General features: G+C 39.4%; 1 protein-coding gene across 1 annotated transcript; it reads left to right on the forward strand.

Moving 5' to 3' along the window:
- Positions 1-2,774: 2,774 nt before the first annotated feature.
- On the forward strand, positions 2,775-23,239 carry LOC122879922 (protein mono-ADP-ribosyltransferase PARP6). The gene is made up of 23 exons (XM_044204533.1): positions 2,775-3,071; positions 4,543-4,701; positions 5,258-5,335; positions 7,450-7,544; positions 7,861-7,921; positions 8,121-8,211; positions 8,374-8,440; positions 8,749-8,898; positions 10,520-10,670; positions 11,103-11,234; positions 11,812-11,907; positions 12,226-12,318; positions 12,662-12,787; positions 13,180-13,251; positions 13,616-13,683; positions 14,127-14,175; positions 14,328-14,440; positions 15,809-15,881; positions 17,706-17,775; positions 18,606-18,685; positions 18,951-19,014; positions 19,631-19,715; positions 20,613-23,239. Exons 2-23 carry the CDS (start codon positions 4,699-4,701, stop codon positions 20,713-20,715), a joined length of 1,920 nt encoding a protein of 639 aa, XP_044060468.1. The 5' UTR covers positions 2,775-3,071; positions 4,543-4,698; the 3' UTR covers positions 20,716-23,239.
- The last annotated feature ends 2,269 nt before the right edge of the window (positions 23,240-25,508 follow it).

Genomic DNA, 25,508 nt, shown 5'->3' on the forward strand with positions numbered 1-25,508 from the left:
GTAAAAACTAAAAACGCGGAAGGATACGCAGATACGCGGTGTAAGTGCTTGGTAAAGTTAGGGAGCCAATCGGGGCGCGTGAATGCATCAGTACAGCATGGAGTCTGACATGTGACTGTGGATGGCGTGCTGTAGTTTCCTGAAAAACGCAGTGGTTAGGCCGTTCAGTGCCTTGCCCATTTTAATGGATGGGATTCAAATAAGTAACCTATCATGATGTCAGTATGTTTATTATCGTGCGGATGTGCAAACCACCGGCAGCCAAAATGGTTCATGGGAAGCATCATCAAACGTCTTGCAATATACGGTAACTGTGTTCAAGGCTATCAAAATATTGTTCGCCCCCCTCTATTTAATTTCTAAAAGCTGGTGCCATAATGAGACCCACATTGTTTATTGCCCAAATGCATAAGTAGCTCACGGCCAGTCAATGGATGTTTGAGGGATGAATCAAGGACCCTCATGATGGGCTAGTACCTTGCTACTGTACGGTGTTTGAGGCAATACCTCCATCTAGTGATGAAAAATAATATAACAGTTTTTAGATGTTTTTTCAAAAACGGATCCTGGTACATCATATTGAGTATTATAAAACACGTGCTTTTTCCCATAAATATTAGATATAGTTCTTCACATTATTTATCCTCTATTTAATTGATTTTGCATTTTAACTACACATTCCAAAATTACATATTCTAAGTACACAACCAATATTGCTATACTAATATCATACCATTATACAAAATACAAATATATCTACTACTAGCAGTACTATACTACAACCCCTGCTACATTTTATAATACCAAATAATAATTATTATTTGATTTCCACAGAACTTGTCTGGTGCAGACAGCTATGTGGCAAATGTTCCCCAGGATGCTTAATTCTGTTGTTGTGTTAATCAGCTATGCAAATGAGAATGCAGACAGAAACTAAATCCTTGACACAGACACAGCTGCCAACCATATCTCAACCATAGTGAGATTCAAATATAAACATTCAAACTCTGCCACAGAGATTAGACAAATCAATCGGGCAAAGATACTCCTCAAAGTACTATTTGCTTTGCAGATACAGAAAACACTGATGCTAATCTTAATTTTTTTCTCTCGACTACCTGTGGTCTACTATAAGAGTGCACTCTTCACTAAGTCCATGTCTCCTCCCCCTGTGTCCCATTTTGCTCTCACCTGTTCACAGCGGTGGTGGTGCTAGCACTGCTGCTTCCACTGCCCATGTTGCTTTCTCACTGGCTGCTGGCAGCCTCTACCTGGATCCACTCCACTCCACAACCTGAGGCCAATGGACACACCTGTCCAGGTGAGGGATAGATCTGCTGTCCAGTCACCCTGTCCACTGGCCAAGCCCCTGACTGTCAGTCAGTATTAATGGCTGCTAACCCCTAGGCCACGAGGTACAGTAAGACACTGTGGGAATATGCTTAGATAAATCTCAGAGATGAGCTGATAGGACACGCTACTGCTTCTGAATGTATTATTACTGCATGAGTACAGCAACTGCTACATATGAACAAATTTATATGAATAAAAGGGGAACAACTATCAAACAATAAAAGGTGAAATAAACACAACTCCATTAAGACACACATAGAAGAACTAAAATAGCACAATTACATATTGATTACGTTATGATCATAATACGATAAAACAGAAAGGCACAATACATGTGAAATAACACTAATGGGAACCATTAGTGATTGTCAATATATTAAAGAATCTTCTTCTCCATTAGAGAGACCTAACAGTTCATTTCTTCCACAAAAGAAGAGGGATGTTGTAATTCAAAAAGTTTGTTACAATCTGCATTTTCAGCTGCATCCAGAAATAATATTTACTGATTGTTATTGCACAGTGAAGGTCAGTTTCACTATATGTGGAAGATGGGGGGTTGTTCTAGGACTACTACTATAGTGAGCTCTTCATTTGAACCTTGGACACCTACAACATCACACCTCACACACCTCAAATAAAAGAAGTACCAGGCAGGATAACTGTGGTTGACAAAGCAACTATGGCATGATGTCAAAGTGTTTCCCCATATTTATACTGTGCCATCAGAGTCTGTACCCTTTAGTTTTCCTTATTGTGTGCCAAATAAAAGTTTGAAAATCTTAATTTTATTTTTCTGTCCTGACTACAGCCACACATTGAGCAGACAGTTGGTCTAACACTCGTTTATTAATCGGTCCATTGTTTAGGTCAGTTCTTAAGTAGATACATTTGTAGATAATGAGGTTAAAGACTGATTAGCTCAAAGGCCTAATGGCCATTGTCTCACACATGCACACAATGACACAGTGTATCATAGATACAGCAGATGTGATATTTTTGTAATATTATATTAATTTTTGAAGATGTTACTGAAATATAACTATTACTATTGTTATATAATTTGAATATTAGATCAATTGAGCCTATGCATCGCTGCATCTATACAGCATGCAGTGCAGCTATGGTGTAAAGCACAAATGTAGCATTAAGCATATTTGTGCTTTCTTTCTTTTTGAATAAATTTAGACAAGACATGAAAGCACTTAAATATCAACCAGAAGCTGCCTCCAATGCATGACTGCACTGTAATAAACACTGACTTATGCAACCACACACACACAACACAAACAGACGGGCAGATGCATATACAAGAGCAGAGCCATTCTTCCTCCATTTTTCCTCTTATTTCTCAGCAGCAGTGCAGTCAGCTGCAGGTCACATGACTGGCTTGCCTGGTCTCACTGAGCATGCTCAGACCCATCAGTGTTGTCAGGCAAAATATAAGACAGCAGTAGGAGCAGAGATCTGCAATAGATAAACACACAGACTAACACACAGCAACTGGATTGCTTGCAGACACACACCACAGGCACTGAGAGACAGACACTGTGGAATTGGGGGATTGTGTCTCTGGTTTCTCTAATATTTTATTTTAATGGACTTATTGTCATCTATCATTTCAGTGGAAAACAGCCGCTGAGAAAGAGAGGCAGGTGTGCCCTTTAAGAGGGGGAGCAGCTGAGGCAAGGACAGCATCCGAGTCTCCATCCTCTGTGGAGGTAAGTGTAGATGGATGGGGTGGGGGTGCAGAGCATGGGGGGAAGGGAAAATTCCGCCTGACTGCATCTGTGTTTGTGTTAAATATTATCAGAAGGAGGAACGGGGATGGGGGATTTGTCGGCGGCTCTATTGGTATGTGAGACGACAGAGGCTATGGGAATGGCGGGGAGTGGTGGTGGTGGAGGGGTGTAGATGCTAGCAGGGTTGAGGACATGGCAGGGCAGCAGGCACATAGAGAAAAGGTCTGAAGATCTGAAGTGGAAGACGCGGTAATGACGGGGGAGCCGTGTTTGATAGGGTGCAGCTGATGTCAGGAAAGGAGCCAAACCATTACAGGAAAAAGGACAGATCCATAATCAGGAAGAGAAAAACACAGTATTATGATTATTTTGTGTAGACATGTAGATAATGGCCCAATCTAAGGTAGAGATGAGCTTAATGTCCATTGTTAGTGCAGCAAACAAAAATGAAATTAATAATTGGTGTTGATTTAATTATATTGACCTATATAGCATAGATGCCTTCATGCTTGATGATTTTGTAAAGGCAGTCGGTTCTGTGGTGCCAATTTACGTTGCCATCCAGTCTTTGTTTGCAAATGTTTCAGGATTCAGTCCTGATAAATATTAGAAATTCTTTATTATTTTGATTTGATGTGCACTAGACTATGCACATTTTAATTTGTATTCTGATGCTGCAGTGTGAAATCTGCATCTGCATCTGCAGCTTTAAGTCTTGTTAAAAAGACACCATGCTCATTGTTTACATGTCTGACACAAAATGTGATGGGACGCCAAGAAATACAGTGTACTGTGGCTGCCTCTGTTATATCAGTGATGTATCCTTGTAGTTTTTCTTCTGATTTTGTCATAATTTATCTCTAAATCCGGACCATAGAAAATTCAAGATCTTGTTTTTTCTCATGACAGCTGTGACTATTCCTTTATAGGCAACCTTTATTTTATTATGTTAAATTCTTGAGAAATGATTTTTTTTACTCAACACCCTGTGGCCACAGTGTACTGTCCTTATGCTAACCCCAGAAATTACGTGGCATTTCAAAGATTTCCTTCCATTTATTTGCCAGGCAAATCAAAAATACGTCAGTCTAACAATGCACTGACATCAGCAGATGTGCTGTTTTCGCTGTGTGTCTACAAAGGTGTGCCAACCTTTGGCGCTTCGATATTAATAGATGAAGTTCCTGGAAAAAAAACACAACAAAGAAATTGAGACATCCTGGGTACTGAACGTACAGCACATATCTCCCACACATTCTCTCCACTGTGATTAATGCCACTCTGAAAGGAGGCAGAGATGGCTGTTGCTAGGATACATGGCAAGGTGAAGTGCAGACCATTTAAAGACAAGAAGAGGAGGGCACCATTTACAAAGCATGGCATCACTGGAGATGGCCTCTATGTCTCATGTTTTCTTCCTTTACTGAATTTGAATTTCTATTTCTCCAAGGTCTTGCAGTTCTGAGGAGTGCAAGAAAGAGAGGTGGTCAGTCAAAGCTCTCCGTTTTTTTTGTTCTCGTTCCTTCCACCTGGAAATGGGCTGCAATGGTTGGCAGTATTTAAAGGCCTAAACCTGTCTGAGTGAGCCATATGAACAGCAGACCCAATGGTAAGACAGCTAGGATCCTATTGGTGTAATCCTGCATAAGATTAAGCTGTGTCATCCAAATTATGGTTTTGTTTAAGATTTAGAAAGTGATGAGTAAAAGTAAATAAAATAAAATGACATTGCTGTGGCTACTCACAGAAGTTTAGATTTTCCATAGGCATTTAAATATTGTATTAGCTTAATCTAACTATATTAAATAAATTAAATGCTGTAGGATTATGCAACAGGATGCCCAGGCTTCAGGCTGTGCCGGAAATGACGAGACATGGTTATTTTGATGAAAAAGATAGATATTTTTATTAACTCACCCCTTTTAATTGTCAGTTGAGTATTCTTTTGAACGTTGAATTCAGAGAATATTCTGTCTTTTGGAAATAAATCATGCCTCTTCGTCTCTCTCTTTGAGATGCTATATAAAGCAGTGTTTTGAAGCCCTTGAACAGGAGGCTAAATAGGGAGATGTGAGAAAGGATGTGAGATGAAAGGATGATAGAAAGAGGTAGCATCTTCTTTCCACTCCACTATAATGGCCTTTTCATAATGTGTGGGCCCACAGGACATCAAAGGCCAGTGTTGGACAGACGAGGAGTCGGATGGGGAGAACGAGTCGGAGCAGTTCCTGTATGGCATTCAGGTATAGCAGAGGCTAAATCTATATGTTTAATCTGCTGTGCTGAATACTTACTATAATACTGAAATGTTGTTTTCAGTACTGATGCTAGTCAGTATTATCATCTTTTTAATTTCAAAATAATACCATACCATTATTTAAAAAAAAACCAACCCATTACAATAACCTCAAACTAGTGTGCAAATAATAATACTTTAGTTCCCAGCAAACTGTAAAAGAGCTTCTGAAGGATGTGTTTTCCTGACTTACAAGTTCTACTGCTGTAATATGTTGGCAACAAAAAAAGCACGTAATAATTTGACCATTTAAACATGAATAACCAATGCAAAACTAGCCACTAGTTTTCAAAATATTGTCATAGACCTAGGTGTTTGTCAAAGGGGAATTTTTGACCTGATGGTGGAGCCGGACAATAAGTCAGGGGTCACCAAAACCATTTTGAATTATTCTTTTGTGGATTTTGAATATTCACACCAAATGTCATGGTAATGTGGTCAATAGTTGTTGAGATATTTTGTCCTGGTAGTGCAGAAGAGATGGATCGGCTGACTGACATTTCCATCCTAATGTCTCGCTGCTAGCAGGGCAAAAATCTAAATTCATCTGAAGCAGGATATTCTGTTAAAATGTAAGGCATGTGTCAATGTTTTATAAAGTTCTGGGCTTGGTGTCAAATTTTCCAAACTGACAATAGCAAACATGACATTTAAGTACAATACAGGTTTAGTACTATCACCCTATGCAACCTTAAGTATCGATCCCAAGCAACACTGTCAAATTCATTTCCGTGGCCGTCATTTAATGTATCATCTCATCTCGTAAAGTTCAATGCTTCACTTCCATATAAGACCTCAATCTGTTAGTTATCCTTTTTTACTGTTATCTTGCAAGTCTTGTGATTGAAATGTAAATCCAGTCTTGGACCTAAAGCTCATTTCTATGCAGTCAGAGAACATGAAAGCAGCGTAGTGAAGATAAGGATGAAAGTGTGGGATCTGTTCTACACACTCAGAGCTGAGGAGATGAGAGTCTGACTTCAAGTCTAGACACCAGGAACACTTATGACAAACTTAGGTCAACTATTATTATTAATACTTCAAATGATCACTGAAAAATAAAAATAGAATTTGTAATGTAAAAATTACCTACCACTGTTTGACATCCTGATGTCCTCATCCTCCTTTTGTTCCTGTCAAACCTCATGTTATGTCTGATTTTATTGCAAATACAAAATGTATGTTGGATCAGAGCTAGGAAAGGCTGACTAAATAGCACAAACCATGTTGAAATGGACTTCCTAATTCTTTAAAGGCAAATTCTGATATTTTACAACCGAGATCTAATTTCATGATGTGCAAATGCCATGAGAACCTGGTCTGGACTGTGGTTGAAGAGATGAAAGACTGAGTAGTTCAGCTGATTTGAATTTTTTTTTATATTGATTTTATTAAAAAAATATTTTCATATTGAGTCAGCTGTAACAGCTGAACACTATTGCGAACACTGTTGCGATTGACAAACTAGTGAAAAACTAGTTAGCAAGCAAGCAGAGAGGTACAAACAGGTAGTAAAAGTAATAGATAAAGGGTTTAAATAGTTAGCTATAAGTAATAGATAAAGGTTTGAAATAGGTAAAAGTAATAAATAATCAATAGTTAGGTAACTATAATGGATAACAGTTGAAATAGCTAAAGGTAATGGATAAATGTTTGAAATAGATAGCTCAAAGTAATAGTTAAAATAGTTAGCTAAAAGTAATAGATACAGTAAATGGTGGAAATTGATAGCTAAAAGTAATACATAAATGGTTGAAACCTTTAGCTTCCACTGCAAGTGGTTGTGGTACGAATGCAAACTTGACCAAACTGACCGAAACACTGACAGTACAATTGTGTGTACATTACATTATTGTAACAATATCCACTTTTATATAATGAAATGTGTTAAATAACATCCTATTCAAAATCATTTTAAACTTAATATTATGACAGGTGGTGTCAGTGAAGGGTACTTTAATTCACGTGACAGGTACGTCAGAAAAAAAGGTTGGGAACCACTGTTCTATAGCATGTTCTGTGCTGTAATTGTGACCAGCATTAATGCACTGCTTGTTACAGGGGAGCTGTGCTGCTGACCTGTACCGCCACCCTCAACTGGATGCAGATATTGAGGCAGTAAAAGACATCTACACTGACAGTGCTGTCTCTGTTAGGTACAGCACAGACACACACATGCACACACTACTGTTTGAGACCTATTTTCAAAAAATTTGAAACAAACAAAATGACTTAATTAGTGGTGGTATGATTCTGTCTGCTGGCACTTCTTTATTTGCCACACGCTGTACACGGGCACGACTCAAAGATATTATGTACTAATTATAACCAAGCACTGTCTGGCAAAATCGAGAAAAAAAAAAAAAATCTTATTTTTCTCCCTTAAGGGATAATCAGTTGAAAGGGTTGGAGTGTAGTGCATCCCATTTCTTATGATTAATTCACTGTATCTGTTGTTGTGTCTCTGAACAGGGAGTATGGAACCATTGATGACGTGGACATTGATCTTCATATTAACATCGGTTTCTTAGATGTGAGTCAGCATTCTCCTTTCTCTGCACACACCACCTCCATCTTTGCCCATTACTATTCTACAACATTTTGCAAAGTAACACATCATTTATAATACATTGTGTGCTCATAATTTATTTATGTAATGAGAAATGGCCCTAATTAGGATTCTAACTCTGTATATTTGTGTGTATGTGTGTATGTGTGTGTGTCTGACTCAGGAGGAGGTTGCGACAGCTTGGAAAGTTATCAGAACAGAGCCCATTATTCTGAGACTGCGCTTTTCTCTTTCTCAGTACCTCGATGGACCTGGTGAGTAAAGATGTCAGTGTGGATGTTGGTTTTCTGGGAGGGACTTAGGTATTTGTACCACTCACTGAGCATAGGAGGTGAGTACAATATGTGCTATAAAAGAGGGAGAGTGAAAGAAATCTATCTATGCACTGTGTAATAATGTTAGTCATCTTTACTCAGAGCCGTCAGTAGAAGTGTTCCAGCCCTCAAATAAAGAAGGCTTCAGCCTGGGCCTGCAGCTCAAAAAGTAAGTCTATAGTATCATAGTGAGATTGTGCATAGTAGATTTCATAATGTCACCTCATTTTGCATAACCAAATGTGCAGCAGCAGAAATACAAATCACAGATTATGTGTTTTTCAATTTAAGGTTACCAATAGACTTACAAAACAGATACATAAGGCATAAACATTTAATTGTAGTTTTTTGTCTTTGTAATCTTCTGGTTGACTAATCCACTCACACAGAATAATAATGCACACCAACAACAAAAAGAAGGTGATTTAAAGAGCCAGGTTCACTCACATTCTCATACTCATTCTCATAACATTGCAGGATCCTGAGCACGTTCACCTCACAGCAGTGGAAGCACCTCAGTAATGAGTTCCTCAAGGCCCAGCAGGAGAAGAGGCACAGCTGGTTCAAAGCTGGAGGAACCATCAAGAAGTTCCGCGCCGGGCTCAGCATCTTCTCCCCCATTCCCAAGTAGGTCTCAGTCTCACTCTGTAACTTTCAAGGCATCTAAACAACCATGCCAATGTTTTATATATAGCATGCTGCACTTTTTAAGCTAGTAACCGACACCCTAATCCAGAGTAAATGTAAACTGTAAATCATATTTACATAATACAGTAGGAGGGATGCAAGATATTGACATTTCTGACAATATCTGATAACTGATACAGGCCAGTTTTGGGCAATGCTATTGCAGATATTTTTCATTTCACTGCAAAATCAACATGTCTGTTCTTTCCAGCAACGGAGCTCATCTGTTCTACTGTGATTGTGATGCTTGGTTTAGATTCTGATGTCTAAAACACACTGTTTTATTAGTTGTTCTGATTTATTTCTAAACACTTCACTGTTTCCAAGTGCGTGCAGTCACTCAAGGAGAAGAGCACAGATTAATTTACCTCAAGTACAGAAAATAATTAGGCTATTGTAGCGTTGGTTTGGCATGGCATCTACAGTTTGTTCTTGCATTGTTTCCATGGTAGGTAGATATTTGAAACCATCCCTGTAACTCGAGTGAAATAAATTTGTATAAATATTAAAAAGGGGAAACGTTAAGTTGTCCACAAAGGTTTTCAGGAAATAACAAAAGGCTGTACCTGGGCACAAAATGTTCTTAACACCTCATTGTGGAAATGTCTTCACCAGGAAATATCCTGTGTCACAGGGATGATGTCTACAGCGTGTCTATTTTATGTATTACTTTTATGTTGTGTCTCTATTTTATTTCTTCCTACATCATTCTTTTGTGAAGCAGGAGATTTCTGAGGTGATCAGGGTAAAATGTTATCCATCTGGTCAACAAACTGCGAGCTGTTAAGATGGAAATAAATGATGGAAATACTTTGTGAAGGTTTGTCTGTGAAAGATGAACTGTAGCAAAGAAGACAAGCAGGAGAAAGGAAGCTCTGACACAGCATGTTGCAGATTGACTTAAATTCAAAATTTGACACACAATTTCCCCAAGGGGGAAGTACTCTTCTCTGCCTCTGTCTTTCTCCGGGATACTTTGACAGTTATGGGTGCACAGGGATTGAATTCCGGCCCACTCGATGGAGGTCAGCTTCACTAACTACTAGGCTGTCTTGACATCCTCACAACTTGACAGGAGTCTCATGTCAAGAGTGTACATGGATGATGTACTGAGAGTGATGGTGGAAGTGAACACTGGTTTTTGTATATTAACAGTTAGTGACTTGAGCTGCTGCCCAAACAGATTTCTGTTGTCTGAGCTAGTACAATATTGTAAGTGTAGTGTGAGTGACTAGAGCAGAGTGCGTATTTCTTAACGTCACTATAAAATCACCTAGGTACTGACCATGTAAACACATTGCAGTCTTACCATACAAGATTACAGCTGAGGAGATGTTGCAAATGATATCAGTGATGATTAAGAATTTATTCATAGCAACTTTACAATAATGAGCAAAATGTCTGACTTGGCCTTTAAAGCCAAACCCTTTCCGCTTTGAAGCCAAACCCTCCACTATGCAATTTTTACAAAGACATGGACAACGACAATGTTAGCATTTTGTCATCGTAGAAAAATGGTTGATGAATTGATGTACATGAATTGTGTCTGGCTTTTTTCTAGGTCTCCAAGTTTTCCTTTGATCCAAGACACAGTTTTAAAAGGGAAGCTGAGCGTCCCTGAGCTGAGAGTGACCCGCCTGATGAACCGCTCTATCTCATGTACCATGAAGAACCCTAAAGGGGAGCTCTTCAGCTATCCACCAAACAGCCAGGTCAGTGCCAGTCTGGACAAATCAGCACCCATACATCTCTCATTTGGAGTCAGATACCTTTCAGTTAGATTTTTTTTTTTGTGGAATTAACAAACTTATTTGTCTTTAATGTGTCTCACTCACATGTCAAGCTGTGGTCATTTGTGAGGCTCTAAACTTTAAATTTTACTTGTAACAATGCTGATGTTGAAACTCATGATGCTATGATAAGGAGTTCAAAATCGTCCACAATTCTACAAAATGTTGATGAATGCTGTTTTTAAGGCACATTGTATATTGCTCTTTTCTGTTTTAATACACTGTGATCCACTCTGACCCTCTTCTCAGTGACTCGCCACCTGCACTGTTCCCACCTGAGCCTTTCCTTACCCCTACCGTAACATGGCTAGTGCAACGTTTCCCATAATGCTTTGTCTTCACTTGACTCATCAGACTGTGGCTGTCCCGGCGGCCAGGGCCCCAGCGCAGATTACCACGAGGCAGCTGATTGAATTGTTTTTCTCATCCCAGGCGGGTGGCCACTGCAAGAACATCCCCACCTTGGAGTATGGCTTCTTAGTGCAGGTTAGAACTCAAGGAGACATGAGTCTACTTAACAAGGCACTTATACAACCTGTCCTTTGAGAGTCCTTTCCACAGTCCAAAAACATGACAAACAATTCAAATCAATGACTTTTTTATCACATAAGGACAAAGTCTATGGAGCAGTTATATAGCGATGAAATAATCAGTTCCCTGTGGTTGTTTATGAGTACATTATATAAGAATAGTATACAGTATCTGATGAGTGATTTTTAAATGACTCCACAAGACTTTATTAATTTTAGGTTCTGGTACGTACTGTTTGTATGTAAGCAACAATAAAAGCCCATCTTACAATCTGTTCGGATGTGAGGGGCCTATTGTATTAGCTATTTGTGCAGGTAATTGGGTATCTGTTGGTAGCTGGCAGTGACAAGGAGAGGGGCCCACAGTGCTTTGTTGTACTCGGACCTCGTAACAGGGTAAGCCAGCCATAATTGCAGTAGAAAATTGTAGCTGTGTAACAATTCTGCTGCCAAACTAGTCTTTATTCCTTTATGTGACAGTGCTGGAGGTGGGAGTGATAACTGGGGACACCACTGTGCTTTTCTCCAAACAGATAATGAAGTACTCAGAGCAGAGGATCCCCACGCTCAACGAGTACTGCGTGGTGTGTGACGAACAGCACGTCTTTCAGAACGGATCCATGTTGAAGGTATCAGAGACGAACATACAGTATAGATTTATAATTGTATGATTCCATATTGGTTAAAAAGAAAAGAAAAGTTATGAACAGCATGTATGTGATGTTTTCTCTCTCTATTAGTGATATGATCCTGTTAATGGATTTTCCACAATTGTAGTTGTGAGGGAGCAAGACAAAGAGTGAGAAAGTGTTTGTCAGTATGTGCGTGCAGGAGTGTGTAGATATGTAGTACACATTGAAATAAGTGTATTTTCATCCCTCATCCCTGACTGTGTGCATGTATGTGTGTGTGTGTGTGTGTGTGTGTGTGTGTGTGTGTTTTTATAGCCGGCTGTGTGCACCAGGGAGCTGTGTGTGTTCTCCTTCTACACTCTGGGTGTGATGTCCGGAGCTGCAGAGGAAGTGGCCACCGGAGCAGAGGTGACAACAACACAACATTATATGATATAATTCCGATTATTTGTATTTTGTTCCTGCAATGATTTTTATATATTTCCCAGAAATTCCCTTTGGAATGTAGATCAAAGAATACAAGCCTAACATACGGTATATGTAAGAAAAACAAAACACAAGAGTCAAACACACACATTTGACTCAAGAAGGAGATGTTGTTAATTTCTGATTATTTGTAGTTTATACGTGTTATTGGAACTGAGGCAGGCTCTTCTGTCGTATTACACTGAGTCAATAAAAGCATCAAAATGATTCGATAACAGCGTCACATAAAGCCATAAAATGTAAATGTAAAATCCCTCTCTCCCAGGTGGTGGACCTACTTGTGGCTATGTGTCGAGCTGCTCTAGAGTCTCCCCGTAAGAGCATCATCTTTGAGCCGTACCCATCAGTTGTTGACCCCAATGACCCCAAGACTCTGGCCTTCAACCCAAAGGTCAGCATCCTCACTGCTGTAATCGTGATTACTAACTAAATCAATACAAAAATTTCATTCCAAGATGACACATCCATATGTGAAACACAATGCCTACTCTGTTAAAACCACTGCTGCTGCCAGAACAAAGCTAGAAAATGTTATTGTAGTTCTTCATAAACTAAATGCATGAAGTTATGTAACAGTAATGCTTAAGATTATATTTTTAGTTATCTTTGAAGTATAGTGCAATGAGTAGAAGATTAAAACATATTATAAAATGGATGGGAAGAATTTAGAAATAGTAACAATATTTTAGCGAACTTTTACCTGTACAAGTGATTTTAGATGTCTGTATGTTGTTCCCTCTCTCATTGCATACAATGGATGTTTGGCTCAACCGATGAACACAGAAGAAGAATTATGAGAGACTGCAGAAAGCATTGGACAGCGTCATGTCCATTCGGGAAATGACCCAGGTACAAGTAGGAGGTGGGAGGGAAAGAAGGGAAGGGCCACAGTGGATTAATGCTACAGTTAGGCTTGATGTATAATGTTTAAGATATAATCTAAAGTGTTTTAGTTTATATAAGATCATCCCTCTGTGTCCAACCCAAGACTGAAAATGTTCATTACACAGACCTGTATCTTCTCTATAACTCTTCCCCACTCTTCTTTCTATTGTTTGTTTACCCACTGTGGCTTTACTGCATCTGTACTATGTATAAAACACATCATAAGTCTGTATCCAAACACATGCTCACTTGGCTTTTTTTTTTTTGGGGGGGGGGCATCTGTGAAAATACAAAAACAAACTGAAAACAACACACGCTTGTGTGGTTTTTCCAGGGCTCATATCTAGAGATCAAGAAACAGATGGACAAACTTGACCCTTTGGCCCATCCCCTGCTACAGTGGTGAGTGGAGAGAATCTGTTCGAAAAATGGGTTTACTCTGCTTTGCATGTTAACAGGATCTGCTTTCATTTCAGAAAATAATATACAACACCATCAGTAGAGAGCATATCATGGACAACGCAATAATGCTTATGAGCTTATGCCAATAGGCCTTTTTCATGGAAGACATTTTGACCTGTCACAGTAGGAAAACCTCAGCTGTAAATAATAAAATGAATGATGGCTGAATTCCATTTAGCTGGCTCATTGTCACACTGTCATGACTTTACTGGGACACTTAAATAGAACGGAGCCATCCATTGTTAATGTTATTAGTAACACCTGTGCTTTTCATACTTGGACAACTTTGCTTTGTGGTTCAAGCAAAGTGGTAGCACAGGTACTTCAAATTCTGTTACACGCTATTTTATTTATTTTTTGGTCCTCTCTCTGTCTTTCTGCAGGATTATTTCCAGTAACAGGTCTCATATCGTCAAGCTGCCTCTGAGTAGGGTAGGGAACCAGAATGTTAACCCTTCAAGTGTCCGATATAAAAATATTTTTTTAATGCTGCATTATGTAATTTGATGGTCCATACTCATTCTCTATCTGTTTGTTTGTCTTTCTCTTGTTCTCACTTGTCCCTTATGATCTCATTGTGATAGCAACTGAAATTCATGCACACCTCCCACCAGTTCCTGCTGCTCAGCAGCCCCCCGGCCAAGGAGGCCCGTTTTCGCACTGCCAAGAAGCTATACGGCAGCACCTTCGCCTTCCAGTGAGTCCACTTTGTTCCTCTCATTAGCTGACACAGCAGTCATACAATCAAAACTCTATGTTTTGCATAGAATATAGCTTCAAAGAATTAAAATCACGTAGCCTGTTAAGATATCAGAAATTAATTTGTAGTTATGTTAAGCTTGTGGCTGTTGGGCAAAAATAATGTGAGAAATCACTTACTGTAAAAAATGTAACTCAAATCAAGCATAGTCACTGCAATACATGCATAATTTAGCATTACAGCAGTACACTGTCAAACATGAGCACGTCTCAATGTAACACCTGGTCATTATGCTGCGGATGGAGGAGCCACACTAGCAGATTTTTATGGAACCATAACAAACAACAGAGCAGTGGCCATTCTCTTGGACAGAGAAACCACCTTGCTAAGCCAGCACATGGAGCCAGCAGTATCTGTGAGATAGAGATTTGTACTGTAGCAGATGGGGCTTTGCTGAATATTTTAGATACACAAGGCCCATCTGGGCACTCGCAGGGTACAACCAACTCATGAGCAATGCTAACAGTCTCTCTTTATGCTGGTTAATACTACAGATTTAATAATTCTCTACAGTAGATGCCAAATTAGTATGTTAGGCTGCCATCATTTGATATTGATATAAATAGAAACAGACAAAATATAAATACATGTTCAGAGTCAATTTAATGACAATCTGCAAGATTTCGAAAGGACTCCATAAACAGCTGATAAGTGAAAGTAAGAACTTTTTCCTGTTTATTTATTAGACTGTGGGAACAAGAACTTCGTACTGCTTCAAAACTTGTTAAAAATAACAGCACTCATGACACTGCTGTGATCGTCGTATTTTATTTTAAGACACTCTAGATACCTACAGTGGGAGATGTATTCAAATAACCCATCCTGTACTGAAAGACAGCAGTGATGGCTTGTCAGCTTTGATCTTCATCTTTTAACACTTTTAATATTGCTCTTAGTATTAAATGATATAAATTTGTAGGGCTATGAACAGACTGTCCCAAAATGTCCTTGCACAAATTGTATAAATAGATGACCACAGTAGCTCTTTTGTAGGTTTTATAAAACAAAAAAAAAGTAAAAAAGTTAAGCTAACATAACAATTTTTGTAGAGTCAATTCATGACATTTTCAAATACAGGTAATAATATAATAATAATAAATTATATAATAGTAAATGTCCCTATTAGTGAATCAAAGGTCACAGGCAAAATGCGGCAGTGTTATTTTATCACAACATTCTTGAACAGCATGGCTGTGGCCACTGCACATCAGCGGTTGCACACTGGGATCCATGCTGTTTATATTCACACAGCACTTTGTTTTATCTCTTCTTTCTTATCTCTCCCTCTCTCTACACTTGCTCTAGTGGTTCCCATATAGAGAACTGGCACTCTGTTCTGAGAAATGGACTAGTCAATGCCTCTTATACCAAACTGCAGGTACGTAACCCTGGCAGTTGGCTGGAATTTACGATGCATCTCCTCTCGGACAGTGAGCCTGCTCTGAGAAAGAGCAGACTTGCTGTCCGGCTGATTCATTTTTGCAGTTAATGGATGCCAGCTTCCCTTTCGTCAGCTTTGCAATTGGCATTTTAGCGAGCAGGGCACACTGGGAGATTTTCCTGGCCAATGTCGGCTGGTTTTTGCGTCCTTGACCGGCAGCAACAGACGGCATGCCTCTTCCTGTTGTGGGACAAAGGGAGGGGGCTGTGGTGTCAGCTGTGATGCCAGGAGGCTGCCTGTGTGCCCTGGGGGGTTAACCACCTAGAGCACTGAGTAGGTTAGGTCTGAAGCTGAAGGATGCAAAGGACAAGCTCCATGGTAGTGAGTATAGACTTCCTGTGGGTGATTAAGGAGGGCTTCCATAAAAGGTCAGTAACTGGCACCACTCATTATATATTCAGACTTGGGTCAAATGGTAGCCTCAAATTATTTAAAGAGTTCATTTAAACCTAGTTGATACCACGTGTACAATTGACCAACTCAGGACCATCAAGATAATTTAAATGCAGAAGCAGAAAGCCATACTTCTCTTCCAAATGTATTCTGTTTACTCAGGTATGCATCTATCGCATCTTTATATTGTTCTTCCAAGGTTAGTGTTGCACTTTGTGACCCAGGTCTGCAAAAGATAAATAAATAATAAAACAAGAAAAGAAGAAGTTAGCACTAGAGAGTGCATAATTGTCTCATTTGCACAATACAGACGATAATGATTATACATGCTTGATGATACACCGGCATGTCCTGAAAATAGATGAAACACAATTAAATCTGAAATCTCAAGGATCTTTGAAACTTTCACGTCGGTCATGATTGCTCTATCATGCTGATGTGTTTCATTTATGCCTTCTTTGTTCTCCAACTTTTTGAACTTTCCATCTTTGTTCTCGCCTGAGTGCGTCTCAGTCGTCTGCCTCCTCTTTCTCCTCTCCTTTTCACCTTGAGCATTGACACCCCCCTTCCTCTGTCATTGTGTTTCACAGGAGGAGGGGCAGGACTGAGTCTGCCTCCAGCTCCAGCCATCACACAAAACCTCTCGTCTATTTTCCTTTTGATTTCTTCCAAATGTACCACGTCCTGACCTCCATCTCCCTCACATTTTACTTCCAAACTCTCAAGTTGCTCTTTGTTCATCCTCTCGTTTCTCCTCTGGTTTCACAGTGGCATATGAACACTTGTCCATGTTACACCTGTGGTCCTTTTGTTTTCCTCATTCTGGACATTCTTATGTGGACGCTCATCATCATTATCCATTATCCTCATACCATCTTTACCTTCAACATGGTCTCATTTCTCATGTCAGCATTGCTTGAATATCTGAACATTTCTTACACAAATTTCATTCATAAAATTCAAGAGCATCACATGATCTTCACTGGACCACATTATATTAAAGAAAAAAACAGGTTGGCAGTTTAAAGATGTGACTGTGTGGATTATAGGTGTTGCCTCAGATCACTGGAATAATAAAAATATTTTTTCTTTCTTTGGCTCTTTGCCAATCCGTCTTTGGGTTTTCGTGTATGTGTGTGTGTGTGTGTGTATGTATTTAGTATGCTTGGTTGGTGGGGTTTGCCAGGTAAACTGTCACAGAAACATATAAAACACTTATACATGCTTTCCTATGATTTAACTACAGTAGGACTGGTATGTATTGCACTGTATGTGTGAGTACATCCGTGTGTGTGTGTGTGTGTTTGAGGTTGTCCTGTGCAACTGCTCAGTGACTCTTCCTTCCTTCCTGCTCTTTTCAAACCCAAGCTGCATGGGGCAGCGTATGGAAAGGGCATCTATCTGAGCCCCATCTCCAGCATATCTTTTGGATACTCAGGTAGGAACATTCCTCGCCACTCGGCCCCCTCCAGCCCCCCTCTCCCTTTTTTCCCACCATGTTGACTGAATATGCTCTGTGTTTGTAACATGGCCTGATTATCATCCTGGAACACTTAATTTTCACATGTGGGAGCTTTCCATGCTATCCTATTGTACTGCTCTGTGTTGTGTGTCCATTTTGGGTGCTGGGCCTTGGGCCTTTTCTCTGAGCTTGTGTGGCACCTACCATACCATACATTATGTTGTGGCTGTGTAAAATGGGGCTGTCAGTGGATCTGTGTGTATTACTTTGTACATTGCTGGCTTTTTATATTGTTTTGTTCTTGTAGTGTGTGGGTGTAGAGCCATTCAAACTTAACTTTAAGTCCTGACCTTATTTCCCCTTGTGTATTTCCACTGAAACACAATTTCAGAGGTTGGTTTTGAGGTCCTGCTATGGTAGTCTGGTTTTGGTGCTGGTTATGTGGGCAGCAGGCTGCTAAATATCCTTGCTCAATCACAACCAGTAAATAAATACTTAAGTTGATGGCACAAATTTCAGAACTAATGGTACTATCTAAAGCAAACAGTTTTGATGATAAAAATTATAACAGTCGTACTCGCTGTAGCACATTTTGTGTCGATACTGGATGTTGCAATTCATGTAGAAATATTCAGTAGCACTTTGGAACAATAACTATCATATGAAAGATAGCACTGCGGGTAATAATCTCTTTGTACAAGGAGTTCAAGAGTTCTAAAGGAAGGTTTTTCACAGCTTGAGTGACTCAAGGTAAGGTCGTTCTGACCCAGAGTTTTTTTTTTTGCTGTGTGTGCTGCTTCTTGCAGGAATGGGGAAAGGACAGCACCGCATGCCCACCAAAGATGAACTGGTGCAGCGATACAACCGCATGAACACCATACCACAGGTGAGGGAACTAGGCATATTACAGCCTGACATATATATTGAATTTCTAAATGAGGGCTGTTGCTCAAAAAGGCAGAACATATTTTAGAATGTTTTCTATACTCAGTTCAAATGTTTCTTACAATCACTAGACCCTGGTTCTCACTATTACACTCTGTACAGTATCAATGTTTGTAATTATTAAACTTAGAACAGTCCTCTGGATAGATCATGGTATTTACTGTAGCAGCTTGGTGGGACTCAACTGTTGTCTCTTTTTTCAATAGAGCCGTCCAATACAATCAAGGTTTCTTCAGAGTCGAAATCTGAACTGCATTGCTCTGTGTGAAGGTAACAACAAGCAGAAGGTATAATACGTGTTAAAGCTGAGATAATAGTGAATATTTGGCATTAGTCTATTCAATTAATATACTTTGATGTGACTCTGTCTCTAAACAAATACACAGTTAAGTAAAAAAGCAAAATAAAAAAATGCATTATTATATTAATTACCTAATACACACTTTCTAGTGAATGCAATCTCTCCTTTATCCAATATGAAAACCATTCACAAAAGAAAAGCAGAACAGGAAGAAAATGCCATAAAGTTAGACCATTAAAATGTAAATAAAACTGGGTAATATGACTATTGTATTAATGTACAGTTATACTTACTTATAAGAAAGTATTACTTATACTTATAAGAAATAGAAGTTATCATAATATGATGATCATCATCACCATAATAGGAGAAAACTATTGAAAATAAACAGAAGAAATAAAGTGCAGTTAGGATAATCACTGAGTTTAAGCCCTTAAGCTGTAGTGCATCTTACGTAGTATTATGTAATACCAAAAACAACAGCAGCACTACTACTACAACCAATAATATTAATAATAGAATAACAAGAAAGTACAGTAAATACAAACCACCATTTCTACATTTCTGCTTCTCTCTTTTAAACAGTTATCACATCTAAGGATCTACAGAAACATGGTAACATCTGGGTGTGTCCAGTATCCGACCACGTCTGTACTCGCTTCTTTTTTGTGTAAGTATTCCCAACACTTTTAACTCCTTGTTCATTTCCACAGAATTACCAAAAGAGTTGGCATAGCAACCAGGCAGAAAATATTAAGATCATCATCACACTTAAGATGCATAGTTCATTACTCAGGTTGCCTATTTTTACCTGCTAAACTGCACATGATGAAGGTGATTTAATGAAGAATCATGGTATATGCTGCAAGTTGTCCCATATCAGTCATCATATAAAATCAGTGAACAAATTGTGCTGATGGTTGAGTGGTGCTACCACTCCACTAAAGTGGGTTCCTCTCAGGTCATAGCCTTTCAATATGATGTTTAAAACTGTGTTTAACTGTGGAGCTCAGCAAATAAAACATCCATGCTGGCTACTGATATTAGGGTTTTGAGTCCAAGCTTTGGACACACACATTCACCAGATGGCAAAGTCTATTATCGTGTCCACTGCTGTCTTCTGAGTTGGAAATTAGATCTGAGATGGCCTGCAATCAAATTTAAATCACAGCTAAATATAAATCAATTCTGAACTTGTGCTGTGTGTATGGTAGTATTTTTCATCTTGAATAAATGATATGGTTGGAATATAAACAAGAAGATTAGTTGTGTTAGACCCAACAATGCCTCCTCTAAAATCACTGTAATTCACTTGCTTCCTAGACAAGAACAACTCACACATGCTCATTTGTCTATGGACAGGTTACTTTTCTATCATTGGTATTATGCCTTGTTAACAATAAACTTAAACTATTCATCTTTAAACTGGGCCCTTATACCACCAAGTAGTAGCAGCATACAACAGAAAAATTGAGGGAGTGAGCAAGAGAGGATGATTAAACCTAAGCAGCTATTGATGAAATGATGAAAATAAACCATATGTCAGCTCATCTATGTATATGTGCAGGTATGAGGATGGCCAAGTAGGAGATGCCAACATCAACACCCAGGAGCCTAAGGTGCAGAAGGAGATCATGCGTGTGATTGGGACCCAGATCTACTCCAGCTAATGGAGGTTCTCCATATGTCTCTCTGGCGGAGGCACACAGGCAGGCAGACAGCGAATGTTTGGGCGAGCTGACCTCAGGCCTGATACTGAAGGCTGAGGGAGCTCTTGAGCACATTATTTCTAAAGTTGTTATGTTCTGGTCCTCTTATTTTCCTCTGTCTCCTTTGTCCCTCATCTCCAAGTGGTTACACATTCCATGTTCATTTACCCTTCAGTTAGGTTTAACCTGGTTAAAGTCAGTCTGCTTTTCTCAGTTCATGTCACTTTCCAACAGAATCGTAACACACTGATGAAGAAAAAAGGAAGTAGTCACTGGTATGGCTCTCCACACATGCACACACTTTCAAACCCAGGGTCGACTGGGCTTTCTCCTTTCTTGCTGCACTTTTACTGATCCTTTGGACTAATCATCTCTATTTAATAATTTCTCTTTGTGAATATCCAGTAAAAAAAATAATCATTCCAAATGATAATTAGATCCCTTTGTAGCAAATAAGTGATGGATTTACATGCACATAGAAGTTTGGTCTCTTACTGTGTTTGCAAAGGCATTATCTCTGATCTGTTTATTTAATATTCTTTGAGTAATGACATGAATTAAGGTCTGTGACAGGGTTATCTGAGGAGCAAGCACTGCTTTGTCATTTTGTCCTTGTTCACTGGATGAAGCTCCCAGAATCCAATAAGCGAGGTGTGGCTTAAACTCAAGTTACACTAGTAACACTATAGGCACTTTGTTTTTATGAAATGTAAAAATCCAGCCATTAACAGTATTATGATTTTTCATTAGATATTTTAAGCAGTTCTGATTGAGATGCACTTTCAAAATCTCACAGCTCCTAATGTCAAACAAACAGGAATAAAAAAAACTAAACCAAAATAAAACGTATCTGACTTGACAGAAGTGTAACATGGCAGGGTCAACAAAAAGGGTCATACAATTTCGTTAATGCTCCATTTTATATTTTTGGTATTAATGTTTCATAAAATCATGCTCTGTAACGTAGAAGGGCTTGTATTACTACCGATCCCACTGAGAATTAACACCCAAGTCTAAAGCTTTTTGCACTTTCAGATGCTTTTAGTTTGTTGTTTTGATTTGCAGAGGCTAGCTTCTGTTCCTCTAGCCTTTGCTCCACAATTATTTTTGAATATTTCTTACATCTGCCTGTCTGAAAAGCTGAAACATCATACTGGAGTATTTTGTTCATATAAGAAAAATGGGTATCTACCACTATCACTATACTTAATAGAAATGTTTGAGCTTGACGTCTTGACGACGATTAAACCGATAATATTTTGTCATATTCATCAACTACAACACTCATAAGGTTTTGACTCTCCCGTCTTTGTTAAAGAATCATGAGAGCTTGACTTCTAACAAAATAATTGCTAACAGTGTATTAAGGCCCAGTTGCAGTGAGTTTGGTTTGGTGTCTCTCTGCTCCCTAGTTGTCTTATTGCTTAATGGAAGATATATCAGGCTAAAACCTTAAACTGGTCAAATTGAAGCGCTGAGGTTTGCCCCTCAACAACAGCAACATAGATACAGTATAGCGATGAAAATATACATATATGACCCTTGCTCTCTCTCTCTCTCTCTCGCTCTCTCGTTAATCTGTGGACGTTATATGTGTTGCCTATGTTCTATGTTCAAAAAACTACCACAATCTGTAGTCATCACTTTTTCTTTAAGTGGTGGATATCTCATTCTGAAATGAATCTCTTTGTGTATCAGCTACACTTCACATTGTATTCACAACCTACAAAATCCACTGTACAGAAAATCATGGACAATTTTACCAAACTATCTACTGACAGTATCCAGTCCAGGTTAGATCACATCCTGCGCGCCCCTACCTAATGTACACTGGATGTTATAGATCTGCATTAGTGTGCAATTCTATGGTTTCACCTTGGAGAATGGCAACCTTGTATAGCTAATCAAGTTTATCAGTTAGTCATGTACTGTATGTATGTATGTACGTGTGGGTTTGTATTTTCTTGACATACTAGACATTGCACTTATTCAACGTTTGCCTAAACTGGAGAAATGGACTGTCCTCGGACCTGCAGTAGACGGGTAATGGAGGAAAAAGGGGAAAAAACAATTTATCGAGTCAGCAAGACTATAATATCCAACATCCTAACCACGTCTGTACTGGGGCTTTCAGTGTCTACTGGAACTAAATATTCTGACTACTGAATGAACTTTGAGGCACTGAAAGAGAGCGGATTGTAAATAAGGACATTGGAGACCTTGTTGAAATGTAATGCCCAGAAAGAAGTGGACATGTTCAGCTTACTCATTGTGTTGCGGGACTGTGCTAATAGCTGATGCCTGTTTTTACCAAGAGGTTTGAGCTGCGAGTCTCTTTGAGAATCTATTCTCTGGCTGGCTCTCTGGTGAGTAATGTTTTCAAAGATGATGTTGACAACAATGATGGTGATTATGATGATGATGATGATGAAAGGCAGCGATGCAGGAAAAAAAAAAGAATAAAGCCTGATTTTGCACAGTTTTACACACAGTCTCCTTTTCTTTGATGTCTCTGTGGATAATAGTGTGACCATTAAATGTAGAATTGTGGCTGAGGCTTTGTGCTAGCATTTTGGGCAGAAGGGGGCACCATTACTCCACCAACATATACAAAGACCACTTGAGTCCTTTATTCTATTTGAAGTCTTCTGAAGATCAAACCATAACTCTCACATATATAGTTAGTTGAAAAAGTTTATGGAATAATAGGTGAAGTATAATGTTTCGTGTAGTTAGTTTGTGGACCTTTTCCATGTGAATCAAATTTCCTCTTAAGTTCATGTGGTGACGTAAATCAATTACCTGCAATCAGCTCTTCTATTTATAGAGCCATTATGTCCTGCATTGAAAAAAAAAACCTAAACTGAAACATGCTTATAAATATAATTTATCTTGTATGTGTGTCACAAAGCATGTTGGTGGGATGAATAATTATCCAAATAATAAACAAAATATCTGTCCTGCTATTACCACATGCATTGTTAATATACAAACTGTGCAAATTGGAATTTTAAGGAGAGTTTTAGTGATAACTGAAGAAGGGGATATAACCTCTGAATTGTCCTTTAATGTCTGAGTGAGTAAATGTATATGCATCTGATTGGCTTGAGCAATACTGAAAAATAAATGATTATTCTATCTATACACCACATCATACTAAACTTTTTTTTAAAGAAGAAAAGTAAATGAAAGAAACATAACACCACAGTCCTTAAGCATGGCATCCCCATTCAAACAGATTTTCCTTTCAAAAGTTATTGATTTAGTTCTGGAGGAAGTGGTGCAGGGCAGACCATTATACCGGCATGTTCTGCAGTACCTATACTACATCTAAATGTTTTCAATGTATTGCATCACAAATTCATTCAAGTTTACACTGATTTCTTCAAATCTAATCTCTTCTGGTTAAATATGGCAGGGTATGCTTTCACCTCAAAGAGAGCTGATCACTAGTAGTTGTTGACCAGCCAATTGCTCACTCAGCCCTCCCTCTCTCTGCCTCTCTTTCTCTCTCTGACCACAGAAAGCTCTCCTCTTTCAAACCAGCTGAACACATCTCATCGCTACTCCGCTGCAAAAGTCCAGTCTGATGGCTGTTTTGGCACAGGAGGCCCTGTATGTGTACGACAAGTGCTGGGTGTGTAGAGAGTGGGCATAATCATGGGGAAGCTGAAGCACTCATGGGCCCTTGAAAGGCACTTTATGTGTGTATTTGTGGCTACTGGTAATTGGGCCCCTCCCTTTGTGAGCTGACCCATTTGACAGGGCCTGTGGCTGGGCCTTTGTACTGATATCTGTGTGTGACTAGCAGATGATGTGTATGGTTCACGTGTTACTATGATCTCTGAAACCTGGCCCTCATGTTGGACACGGTCCCCTGGTTTGGCTTTGTCCCCCATTACCAAAGCCAGCTGGCTGGTGGCACACAACTGCACATCGCTTAGATCCAACTGGGGCTTTTTCTTATGTAGTTCAATCATCCACCACAGAGGGGAGCTCTGGTGTTATTCTACTTTGCCTTGTTTTTCAACTGCTTTCTTTACATACTTAACACACACACTGGCACTTACGCACTGGGCATTAGCACACACATACACATGCAGGTAAACACACACACTACACAGTGGTTGTTTGGTCAGATAAAGGAGTAGTGACGGGAGGGCAGAGGGTCACTGAGGGTGTCTGGCCCTCGGCGGAAGCGGCTGCTCCCAACCTCCCTCTCTCCTACCTCTGTAATAAGTGTGAACGTTTGATTTCTGCACAAAAGGAGCAATTACAGGGAGTTGTTTAATCACCCACACTTTTATTGAGCTTGGGGTCTCTTAGCTTGCAGCTCAGGCCCCCGTCGTCGGCAGCAGCGGGCGACAGGAGTGACAGAGAAGGTCGGTGGTTTAACGGGGCGCGAAGGGGTCTCGTTTGAGTTAAGACTTCGCAGGCTACTCTGCACGCTGCGGAGGCCCCCGGGACAGAGACAAAGAGGTAGACGAGACCAGAAGACAGCCTGGCCAGCCAGGCAGAGAGATAGATGGTATCAACGGAGAGACAGAGACTAAAGGGCAGAGTTTGGGGGACACATCAGAATCAGAATCACTTTATTCGCCAAGTAGGATAAATGTGCAGGAGTTTCTCTTGGTTGTGTTTGCACAGTGATAGGGCGACAATTTATGCAGTAACTCAAAACAAAAGAGGTATTCAGGTACATGACAGTTGCACTTGTTGAGCAGGAGGTGTGGTGAATTCCCAGGAGTGCAATG

The sequence above is a fragment of the Siniperca chuatsi genome, linkage group LG1 (assembly GCF_020085105.1).
Source record: "Siniperca chuatsi isolate FFG_IHB_CAS linkage group LG1, ASM2008510v1, whole genome shotgun sequence".
NCBI lineage: Eukaryota > Metazoa > Chordata > Actinopteri > Centrarchiformes > Sinipercidae > Siniperca > Siniperca chuatsi.

Bases quoted from the DNA above. Each gene is read 5' to 3' on its own strand.
- LOC122879922 (XM_044204533.1), top strand. The intron at 17,776-18,605 runs GTAGGAACATTC...TGCTTCTTGCAG, and splicing joins CATATCTTTTGGATACTCAG to GAATGGGGAAAGGACAGCAC. The intron at 19,015-19,630 runs GTAACAACAAGC...TCTTTTAAACAG, and splicing joins CTGCATTGCTCTGTGTGAAG to TTATCACATCTAAGGATCTA.